The sequence below is a fragment of the Eptatretus burgeri genome, chromosome 13 (genome assembly GCF_056783735.1).
Source record: "Eptatretus burgeri isolate ZD-2024b chromosome 13, Ebu_testis_v1, whole genome shotgun sequence".
NCBI lineage: Eukaryota > Metazoa > Chordata > Myxini > Myxiniformes > Myxinidae > Eptatretus > Eptatretus burgeri.
This window is the reverse complement of record NC_140973.1, coordinates 71,268,750-71,281,036: the sequence shown is the minus strand read 5'-3', so window position 1 is coordinate 71,281,036 and position 12,287 is coordinate 71,268,750. Positions and strand designations below refer to the sequence as shown.

General features: G+C 45.6%; 1 protein-coding gene across 10 annotated transcripts in view; it reads right to left on the bottom strand.

Moving 5' to 3' along the window:
- Nucleotides 1-12,287, bottom strand: part of LOC147014744 (inositol 1,4,5-trisphosphate-gated calcium channel ITPR1-like) — a 213,003-nt gene that overhangs the window by 57,731 nt on the left and 142,985 nt on the right. For all 10 annotated transcript variants that reach the window (XM_085852937.1, XM_085852943.1, XM_085852938.1 and 7 more), the window contains 7 exons: nucleotides 8,628-8,793; nucleotides 8,318-8,488; nucleotides 4,267-4,332; nucleotides 3,865-4,002; nucleotides 3,527-3,652; nucleotides 2,688-2,888; nucleotides 150-407 (listed from right to left, as the gene is read on the bottom strand). In XM_085852937.1, coding sequence (XP_085709063.1) covers nucleotides 150-407; nucleotides 2,688-2,888; nucleotides 3,527-3,652; nucleotides 3,865-4,002; nucleotides 4,267-4,332; nucleotides 8,318-8,488; nucleotides 8,628-8,793 — 1,126 coding nt within the window. The remainder of the gene's footprint in view (nucleotides 1-149; nucleotides 408-2,687; nucleotides 2,889-3,526; nucleotides 3,653-3,864; nucleotides 4,003-4,266; nucleotides 4,333-8,317; nucleotides 8,489-8,627; nucleotides 8,794-12,287) is intronic.

The window sequence follows — 12,287 nt, the reverse complement described above, 5'->3', positions numbered from 1 at the left end:
GCCATCTGTAAAATAATGTCTTCTCCAATGGTAAGTGAAATGGGAAAGGGGTGTGGGGGGGGGGGCATTCAGGTTGGTATCAAAAAATGGACATCAGTCAAACATCCAACAATGGGTATCCAAGTCTTGATGCATGGTTAAGTAATCACCTCAATGAGGCAGTCATCATGAGTGACCACACGGACGATGTCCTCGAGCGGAAGCAGCGACGTGCACTTTATCTCAGTGTACACGTTCTTGCCCTCTGTACAGGCAGCGAGGAGTTCCACCAGCTCGATGTGGTACTGCAACGCACTGTCCAAACTTCCCAAATCCTTTTCCGCTTCAGCTTTCATCAGGTTTACAAGTGTTTGGAATGATGCACGGTCATTATAGAACACCAACAGTTCATCACCTGCATTAACAAGCTGTTGGGACAGGGTCAAAAAGGTCAACTGGAAACAAACATCACAAGCACTTTGTTATTGTTGCTTTATTCAGTGGTATCATTTCCTGCTTGTACTTATTTTGTTCAACAAATGAGCATAAAGTTAAAAATCGATGAGTAGCAAAACTAAAATGACAACGGCACTCGGTAGAGTGCCTACCTCTGCCAGGCTGAACAATTTGTGTTGCATCCCATTGAAAGGCAGGATCTGGATCCGGACCTGAAACAAAATCTAAATGACTTGTTCTCGTCATCTAATCAACTCATCCACCAAGTTTTGTCAAAATCCATCCACAACTTTTTGAGATGTCATGATATGTAATATAGGGCACTCGGTAGAGCACATACCTCCGCCATTTAATGCCTGATCCGCGAGAACATAATTGGGCCAAATACATTTTTGAAATATCATGCTCTGCATAGTTTTTGGCCCTATCGATCAGTGGTGAAGAAACACTTAAAAAATAAAAAAAATTCTCGTGTCCAGATCTTGATTTGGATCCTCACCAAAAATGAATTACTTCTTCCTTGTCACACACCCAACGTGACCACCAAGTTTCATCCGAATCCGTCTCCAACTTTTTGAGATACCGTGCTCCATGTAGTTTTCGGATCACAGTAGGAGATGAGGTGTAAATGAAAGAGGGACAGGTTTTAGTGGGTCGGTAAACTCAGAGGTAGAAAGAGGAGCGACCATGAGGTGGTGTTAGGCCTCCAAATTTAAGGCCTGAAAGTAAAAGCACAAAGGCAATAGATCCTGAAAGACTGCTCCATAAGTGAGAGAAGAGGGGGACTAAAGAATGGAGGTGAGCGTGAAGCTTGAACTTGGAGAGGGAAACAAGGTAAGGGTTCCATAAGATGTACGTGACATGGGGGAGGGGCAAGGACTGAGCAAAGCAAAACCGGAAGAGATAGTAAAACTCCGTAAGGACAACAACCTGCTCAAAACAAGCAAGAAGCAGATGTGGCGACTCAGACTTTCGTGAGAATCAATCGGTGTTAAAGGGTCTAACCCAACAGTCTCAAAGAGGGAAAGATAGGAAACAGAAGGGCCAGCCCATAAAGGGGATGAATATTCCATTGCACTGCAGATGAAGGCCTTGCACAGCATTATAAACTAAAGACAGTCGAGGAAGGAATTTACTATGTTTAGCATTCACGGCAAAGGTCAACATTGGAAATGTGATCTGCCCAAGATAGGTTCTAACAGATAGTGAGGCTTCGAACCTCCAGAAATGATACCTCTCCCAAAGGCTGACCGTATAAATAAATTTGGGGATCAACCTGCTGGTCCTTATGGAGTGACAGAGTGAGAGGATGGGACCTTCCTGCGTTAACAGAGGTTCCTGATACGTGACCAATTCCTCATTGTCTCTATAGTGACATAAAAGGGATGCTTCTGCGACCTGCCGACAGAGGTGAGATGCGGTCCTGCACAGTGGAGTTTTCTGCAAAATCATGGAATGGATTCCCCATTGTCGAGTCGAGATCCTTGACGTCAATTAGATTAGAGGTCACCAATGTCAATTTTTATCATTTTGCTTGCCCACATGAAGGTCTTTACAAGCTGATTCTGCGGTACTTCTGACAAAAAGGCAAACATGCAAAGGGGATGAGGTACACAAACTATCCAATATGTGGTCAGCAGTGCCGGTTTTCACAATGTCGGAAAAATGCTTGAACATGGCAAATCAAGAGTAGGATTTAAACCTTCCTCTTGGGCAAAATTAAATTTCGTTTACGAGGCACACCTGAAAAAAAAACAAACATTGAAAAACCTTTCGATGGTTCCTGGAGATGCGTCAAGGAGCCAGAAACGACAGATATAATAATACAACTACTACTACTACTACTAATAATAATAATAATATAATATCATACGAATTGCCTTTTCAGGAACTTTTGATGCAGGCCCATCAAAGCCTATGCTATTATTACCAACCTATGGTTGTTTGTCCGTGCTCTATCCTTTTAAATGTTGAGCGTCAAGCAACGAAGCAGGACGTACCATTTTTAGTCTTTGGTACGGCTCGGCCGGGGTTCGAACCACCAACCTGCCAGACTCAGGACAGCTCTAACCATCGCACCACCGAGTCAAGGATGCAACTTCATCGCGAGCAATATTATTTGTTGTTAATGTCATTTATCCGATCACCCTTTTCGTCAACTAAAGTACAGTGATGTACCAATGTCATTGTTCCACCGAAAACATTCCATGTACAACGCAACCATAAAACAATGGTGTTTAACCATTCCTAACCTCAGCCATGACGAGGTCCTGACATTTCTTGATGTGTTTGCCACGGGCTCGTACAATAGTCTGCAGGAAACGCAGGTATTGCACGTGGCGGCCGTGCCGCTCAATACAGTGCACAAAGTGCTGCACTACACTCTCGGTCACCTCGCCGCACAGCTCAGGGTTGTCCAGAAAGATGTGCTGCAAGGTCTCGGCTGCTTGAAGCTGCCAGGTACAAAGTCAGAGCCAATGAGGAATCGACACACGCGATGGCGCAGCTTCAGCCATCCGTTGGGCCCAGCTTTAAGCAAATCTGCAAACGGATTCTTTGAAGTGAAACAAGAAAAATCGATCAAAATGAGAATTGTTCGATGTGGTCGTTTAATTTATTTTTCCTTTTTTTTTTTTAACAATTTCTATCCTTATATGGAAGGAGAGGAAATGCAGGAATAAAGAGCAGCATCTATTTTAGTGAATTTGTCTTTTCTTTCTGTGGAGGTAGCCAGGTCTTAGCCATACGATTGATTGTGAAACACGCGATGTCACGTGTACTCGATGAAACACGACACGACATGTATAAAAATCTCAAACCCCAGTTACCCGTTTTCTCGGCCTTAGGGGGATTTACCTTATTGCCCACTAGGCAAATTGCTTTTAACCCCACAGGGAGCAAATCACCGAGTTAAGCAACTACCTAATTATTTCGATGCAACTTAACACGTTATCTAAACTAGTTTGATGATAGTGAAAGAAAACTCACTACAGCTCACCAATTTTTGCCAATGGTAGTCTCTCACCGTCTTACCAAACTCAGTATTGTGCAAACTAGACGACATGAAGGAGATGCAAACAAACCATGGTACCTCCGGTGAGAGAAAGAGTGACAGGTCGTTGTAGAGCAAGACCTGGTTTTGCTCATTTCCCAGGCAAAAATTCTGGAGGAACTTATGAGCAAGACTCATCACTTCCTGCATCTTCAAGTCATCATTCTACGAATGAACAGACAGAGCAAATCAATGGAGAGAACAAGCAAAAAGGACTGATGTTTACAAAAACCTCACACTGTTACTCTGAACTGGTCTCAGAACTAAAATCCTATTTCCATTCTCATCATATGGGACTTTAGATGACACCTATCTTCAGATGGATAAACTTAAGGGAGTTATCAACATATTCAGTAGCAAACACGCCACAAGACAACCTTTTCGTAAGGTATCTTGAGAAGATCGAGCACCACCAGATGTGCACCCATGTTCCTGAGGAGCCTCTGCTGCTGCTTCTGGTTGTGCTTTTGTGCAGAGCCATCGTTGACACACATCAGTGACATGCGACTTAAGATCTGCAAAGCAACACGATCAATGAAGCAATCGGAATGTCAGGTTACCTTTGGCAAGCCAAGTGATCCACCGATGCACACGTCACAGAATTGAGAAACTCGTTTAAATACGCAACGCATTGAGGTACCCAAACTGCGTTGATTTTGGCATCAACATCACCAATCCAGAGTACACTTAGTGTCGATGTTATTTTCATTAATAAACAAACACGAGGATGGTTTGTACAAAACCGAGGCTTAATATCATCAAAATGCTCTCCACATTACCTCACTGATGGACTTGTAATTTTGAGAAACCCCAGCGCTGTCAACGTCTTCCATGACACTGCTTTGCTGCACACACAGTCAAACGTGTCGCAAACGACACTTCGTGCATAAGAAACACAATGTCCAAAAAGCCATGGAAAAACTGCCCCCAAAACATCCATAAATCAAACATCAAGTGATCCAGACGGAATCATAAAGACGTTTCAGAGCAGTCGATGATCTCAATGTTGGCAAATCATCATGGAAGCTGAACCTTAATTGGTCTCAGACGCTGAACCAGGGTTCTCACCTTCGTTTTAATCAGATATTTACAGTTTCCAAAATAAGATGATGTGGGAAAGTTTGAGTTGTATCAATTATTAAAAAAACAGTAGGACCGTGCATCCTGAGCTCACCTGGATCAGGAGCAACAGTCACTCAACCCTCTTCTTTTTTGTATTTTTATTATTATTATCATTGTTATTATTATCGTTTTTTATATTTTTTTTCTTTTCCAATGCTCCTTCATGTAAGACCTTTTGTTGTAATCTAAAATGTTTCCTTATTTCTGGCTAATTTGCATTTTTATTCCAATGATTTATTTTGATGCAAAATACATATTGTTGTACATCTCCGCCCGCTGGCATGCGAGCGACCGCGTTTAACCAATAGCGGCCGCTTCGCCGACCGAACGGACAATGCAATCGCGGATTTCCGGATTAACGCCGAAAACCAGCCACGGGTGTGTTTTCAACCACACCACAACCTTGTCCGTACTCTACCCGCGCTACAGGGTCCGATCGCCAAATCTTCGATTTACCGAATTAATTGCGCGGGCAGATTACCGAGAGATTGTACCTCAACAGGGCCGCTTGGAAACGAGCCGCTTCAGCAGCTCGCTTCCTTTTGGGATAACCGAGCGGGGTATTATCGCGCAGCCCCGTTGGACCCGATTCTATTATCGGCTATTTAACAACCAACTATATTCCGAGTGCAATATGGCAGCTCAATCAAGGGAAAAGGACGCAACGAACGGGTGACATTTAAACAAGCACATTTATTTCACAACCAAACATGTACGTATACGGTCAAAGATGCAGTAATGCAGTCATGCATGCAAACAATGCACGTATTCAATCATGCAATGAATGGGGGTAGGGACAAGACACGAGCAAGACAAAGAGCTACCACCGTCTATTTATTATGTACAGTCACTTATCGACAGTTCTACTTACGGACATGGCGCCACAACGTTGATCCAAAGAAACAAAGGAAAAACCCCAAAGACAAGGGGGTAGACTGGACCTCTTGGGGTCTTTATAGGCACGGAGCCGTGTAGACCGCAAAGGCTCCGAGAGACCGGGCTGGCTACCTTGTCCCTCGTGGTGACTCGCAAGGGCGACCCTCGACCTCCCCTCTCCAACGACCCACGGTAAGGCACGGTACGGCAGGCCGCGCACCTTGGCTCCACTGCGCTCCTCTCTCTCCAGCTCCCGACCGCGGCTCCACACACTGCCCACAACTCCAACACGACACTCTCTCCTCTCCTCCACACACCTCACAACCTCCAGCAGCGACCGAGAGACTCTGACCTTGCGTTCAGCGCTCCCTTTTATCTCCACGGCGCCTCGCCCCTCCCTTTCGCGCCCCCCCCTCTTCCAGCAAGCGCGCGAAGCTTCCAGAAGCAGGGCGTTTTCGTCGCCGAATCGGGGCCTTTTCCATTATTTTTCTTTCTCCGGTCGTCTTTTCTGCACGTGTTTGTCGTTGGTGGGAGGGGTGAGGCCGTCGTCCGTTCTCCCCCTGATGAATGCCAGGATTCTCGCAACCGTGCTGAGGTGGAAATGCGGTGGTGGTGTGGTTGGCTTTATGGTGGCGTGGCTGGCGTTTTGTGGTGGTCTTGATGGTGGTGTGGCTGGTGTTTGTGGTGGTCGTGAGAGTGGTGTGGCTGGCATTTGTGGTGGTCGTGAGGGTGGTGTGGTTGGGCGGTGGTGGTTAAGGTGGTTGTTGTGAAGGCGGCTGTTCGTTGTCTGTGGGGATGTTGGCGGTTGACGAGAAGGTGGTTGTGGTGATCGTGGTTGTTGTGGTTGGTGGTGCTTTGTGGTGGTAGTAATGGTGGTTGGTCCAAAATAACGAGAGCAAAAGAAAAACGGCTACCTCAAAGATCACAGCCCTGCACACGAATAATTTCCCGTTAAACATCGGTGGGGAAATCTATCTGAACACAGACTTATCGATATAACTGATCGAAGGACCTATATGGTGCGCTGTGAATTTCCACAGCCGTAACAATATGTTAATGTAATTTTTATATGAACATATATTTATGTAAAAGCAAGTTTTATGAAACATTGTTATATGATTGTAAACTTGACAAATATCGGTCTTTGGACTGCCTTGTCCAGTGTTCGACATTCCCGATAAACCAAAATTATTGATCAATTGATTATCACCACTACTGAAGGTGGAAGGAGGTTATGTTTTCACCTTTGTCTGTCCGTCAGTGAGTAGGATATCTCAAAAAGTTATGGACGGATTCAGACAAAACTTGGCGGACAGATTTGGTGTGTGTCAAGGATTAAATGATTAGATTTTGGTGAAGATCCGCGTCCAGGAATTTCAAAGCGATTCTTCACCCACCAGTGAGTGATAGGGCCAAAAACGAAATACAACAAGGTATATCAAAAGGTTATGGATGGATTCGGACAACATAGCACGATATCCTGGTGGACAGGTTGGATGTGTAACATAGACGAATTTATTCGATTTTGGTGAGGATGCAGATCGAGATTCGAGAATTTTTGAAGTGATTCCTCACCATTGAGAGATATGGATACGATAATGATTTGATCTTAAAATTGATTCTTCACAAATGAGAGGAGGAGGATATTGGGACTATACTCTGTGCAGAGCGTTGGTGCTGCTTAAGCAGTCTCCTTGGCGATTGAGCACAATCCTGGACGGGTCGCCACTCCGCCACAGGATACCAGCATGCTGGCACTCATTTTGCCGACCTCGGAAGGATGACGGGCCGAGTTAACCCCACCTGGTATTAATTCAAAAGCTGAGCGGGATTTGAACTCAGGACCCCAGGATCCAAAGCCCACCACCCTAACCATTAAGCCAACACCAGGCATACCAAAGAGAGATGGAGCCAAAAACGATATAGAGTATCACACGATATTTCAAAACATTATGGATGGATTGTGCCAAAACTAGGTGGATGGAGTTGGTTAGGAGACACGAACAAACCGATTCGATTTTGGTTCAAGTCCGGATTCAGATCCGGACTATCAGTGGGATGCAAAACATAAACCTGGTGGAGGTATGCGCTCAACCAGGTACCGTTCTAGTTTTGCATGCAGCATAAGGCTGTGGGGATAGCACCATTGGCTGAGTGTGCATCTGTGCTGCTGATGCAATGCCCTCTCTTTTTCCATAGGTGAAGGCAGGAATTTGGAATTTCTTTAGGGTGGTGGCTATAGCTCGCCTAATTTTCATGAAAAAGACACCATGGCATCTTTAACATCCACAAACTAACATCGGCAGATGGGACGCTCAGTTTAACGTCCATCCGAGGGGTCGCACGTGCATTGTTGAATCGCCCAACCTGCCTGCGAGACACCGGGATGACAGTTTATAGCCGGACTGAGATTCAAACCCAAGCTAGACGGCTGAGATGTGACCGTGCGAACCTCTAAGAGTCTAAGCCATCCTGCCAGATGTCAGGACAAAGATACGAGTTGACGTTATTGTACTTTTATATAAATTTCAAGGACATTAGTAGACAAATGACAAATACATGTAGCATTTGGGATTTGAATCTGGGCTCACTGCATCATGAGCTATCGGTTACGATGAGAATCAAGTCCAACCCAAATTTGAACCTGTGCACCTCAGAAATAAAATAATGAGCTCTGCACTCAGATGGGAATTCCAAACAGGCCAAAAAATAAAAATAAAAACTTGCACTGAAGTTCTCTACACCCCTCTTAAAACTTTACCTCTTAAAGTTGGATGAAAATCTAATCAGATTTAATAAATTACAGTAGATCATTGTAATCGTCTAACATACTTGCATGCTGTTGAGGTTCTCGGCGGTTCCACTCGGGTCTGCATGCCGCTCTGTGGGCTTAGCCTTGTACACCCACAACTCGGACTTTTCCACCATGAGGCGTAGCTTGTCAAGATCAGTTTTTATCTGTTTGTAACTCTCCACCTCCTGGTTTGTTACAAGGAGTTGAACCTAGCAGGAAAAAAATAATCACAATAAAAAGGATGTTGGACTAAATATGGTAAAAGGAAGAGACACCTGTAGAACTGATCAATCACAAAAAAAACCAAATGGTCTTTGCTTAAATCGCAAATCAAGTTGACCACCTTACCTGACGAAAAGCCTGCAGGACATCATTGCGTTGACTGAAATGCTTGAAGAGCAGCTTGAGGGCACTCGAGACCAGTGGAGGGTAGTCGTGCATTGTGAGGTGAAGCAATGCCCGCAGGAAGAGTCGACCACCATTACCATCAAGATCCAGCTGTGTGCTCACATCGCTGCTCTCATGAAGATTCAAGAGAATGTGTGGGGTGAAAATAGGGAGAAAAGCATTTGGTGAGGCTGATAAAGGTGAAAGGCAAAATCTAAAGGCCTGCGCTGATGAAATGGAGATGTTGATCAAATAATTAGAGAAGATACTACATAATTTGATGACCTGCAAGTGCAAAAATTTGAAGAGTCCTGTGTAAACCATTCCCATCAATTCAAATAATGCCAAATTGAATAGGTGTGTGTGTGTGTGTGTGTGTGTGTGTGTGTGTGTGTGTGTGTGTGTGTATGTATGTATATATATATATATATATATATATATATATATATATATATCTTCTTCTTCTTCTTTCGGCTGCTCCCGTTAGGGGTCGCCACAGCGGATCATCCATTATGATCCGCATAGTGATTTGGCACATGTTTTACGCCGGATGCCCTTCCTGACGCAACCCTGGTCGCCTCTTACGACACAGGGATATGGTACACCTATTTTAACCGGGGTATACACCGGCCCAGTATACTGGTACTCATTTCGCCGACCTCGGAAGGATGACAGGCTGAGTCAACCCCCTGGTGTATTAATTCAGTGGCTCAACGGGGCTTGAACTCAGGACCTCTTGGATCCCAAGCCGCTGCCCTAACCACTGCGCCAACACCAGGCTTAATATATATATATATATATATATATATATATATATATATTGTTGCGATTTCGCGCCCGCCGGCATGCAAACGGCCACGTAACTCGAATCGCGGCACGTCGCCCACCGGACGGACAATTCTGTCATGACACTCTCGGACTAACGCCGGGAACTAGTCACGGGTGGGCCTTTCGGCCTCACCACGATCGTACCAACCGGCCCCCCGCGTGGGATAGGGTTGTTCGCAAAACTCGACCTACCTAAGTACCCACGCGGAGGGTAGACCGGGCGATCGCACCTCGCCGCAGGTCGACTCAGGACAAGGGCCACTTAAGCGACCCGTTCCGTACTATCGGGATAACCGAGCGGTGTTATCGTCAGCCTCGACGGTTCCGATTAATTATCGGGCGTATTAAGCCCACTACCAACCCTTTACATGAAGCAAGATGGAGATTCAATTAAAGAAAAGACGAAGCGAAACGGGAAAACAGTTCAACATGATGCACATTTATTCCGCGGCACACGGAGAGCACACATATACAATTAAACAGAATGCACCTACAGCAATTGTAACAAAAGAAACACAACAATGCAGATCTACCACCGACTACGCGAGCACACGGCAACACTTACAAAGTTTTACTTTACAGACGGCGCCGACAACACATTTACTCAAAAGCAAAATAAAAGGGCCACCCTCAAAGACAAGGGGGCAGACGGGGCCTGTGGGCCAATATTTGCGCCGGACCTGAAAGAGCGGTCAGGTCCGCGAGACTGGGTGGATCCTACCCGTGTCTTTGTGATGAGCCGCGAATGTGGCGGCGCGGCGGTGCCCCGACTTCGTGCTCCTTCGCGGGTTTCGTTGGCACTGCTTGGAGTGGGGTGGGAACGGGGCCCCCCTTTTCGCACTATCTCAGCGCGGGGGGGGGGGGAAATGTTGATGATCTGGGGAAAGAGGATAGCTGGCTTGCTTGGGTACGGCGACGAGCGATTCCACTGCGAGCTCGTCGCCGACCGCCGTCTTCCTTGCCTCGGACCCGAGCTATTCGGTCTCTTCCCCCATTCTCCTCAGCCGACTGCAGCAAACCACCTGTACGCCCTCGCCTTCAGACTCCACTCCCCGCTCCTCCAAGGCCGACTCTGCGCTCAAACCGACTCGACCGCGCTCCAGCCTTCCTCTCTCTGCTGCTCCCCGACAGACTCCGAACCCCGACAGACTGCCTCAATTCGCCCTGCGCTCGGCGCTTTATAGGCCGGCAGGAGAACCCATATGCAAATTTCTGGATCAGAACGAGCTCGGGGGTGGAGCCACGCTCGCCCATTGGACGGAGGAAAAGGGGCGTGAGTCTCCCCTGATCCTAGAATTTGCATATCGCAATTCTACACCGACGCGCCTGGAGGCAGGGCCAAACCGCCCCGCGCTTGCTGATTGGACGGATCAGAAGTGGGCGTATAGCATTCCTGATCCGAATTCTCCTCGGAAAGGCTGCATTTTGCACTCACGGCTCGGCGCGCGTTCCGTACGAGGCTAGGACAGCCTGACGCTCGGTGCTCACAAGTGGTGCGGGAATGGCGGTAGAAGGAGGAGAGGTGAAGGTGGTGGAGGGTTTATGGTGGTGGTTTATGGCCATGGTGCCGTTTGGAATGGCGGTGATGCGATGTTTGCGGGAGCGAGTTGTGACGGTAAAGATCGTGGCTGTTGGCGTCGTTGTTGTTGTTGTGAAGCGGCATTGTGGTTGGTGGTTGTTGTGTGATGGCGGTTGAGACGTGGTTGATTCAAAATAAAGATTGAACAGAAAAACGACTATCTCAAAGGGTCGCAGCCCGAATGAATCACATTTATTCCCTCTAAACAACGGGTTTGGGGCTAACTACACATGTACTTACAGAGATATCTCACCTACGGGACCTGAATGGTGGTTTGCAAATTTCCTCAACCGCAACAATATATATATATATATATATATATATATATATATATATATATATATATATATATATATATATATATATATATATACATATATATATATATATATATATATACATATATATATACATATATATATATATACATACATATATAAACATATATATATATATATATATATATATATATATATATATATACATACATATATATACATATATATATACATATATACACACATATATATATATATACACATACATATATATATATATATATATATATATATATATATATATATATATATATATATATATATATACATATATATACTGTTGCGGGCCAGGGGTCGGGTTGCGGGCCACCACCAGGGGAGGAAGCTATCTCGGCTCCCCCCAGACTCCCCGGAATTGTCGGCCATTGCACACGGATAATTCTGTGATGCAGCGAGTCGCTAAGCGACCGTGGACGCCAATAACTCAACCTCGTGACCGAGGGTCCTCCCGTCTATGGGTTAACCGAGTTACCAAATTAATCATGTGATTTAATTACCAGGGAACACACCCTCGGTATGCCTTGTCCGAATCGGATCACTTTACTGGATCGGATGCAGCCGAGCGACACTGCCAAGGACGTACTGGCTAAAACGAACGGATCTAATTACTGTTGTAATGGTGGTTGTAATGTATTGTATGTCCATCCATCCGACACAGGTCGGATCGTTGGGAATAAAGTCCAGGCGTAGCAAGGATTCGGACCATGCTGGATCAATGAAAGAAAAGACAAAAACCAGCTGGGAACATTTCTTTGGGGCGAGGAAATAAAAGGAATGTGGCACATTTAATAGTTTTACTGGGGTGTGTAATGCAGGGATAGAAAGAACGGTGAAAAGTGCGGCAATATTACAAGCAACTTACAAAAGCAGACACAG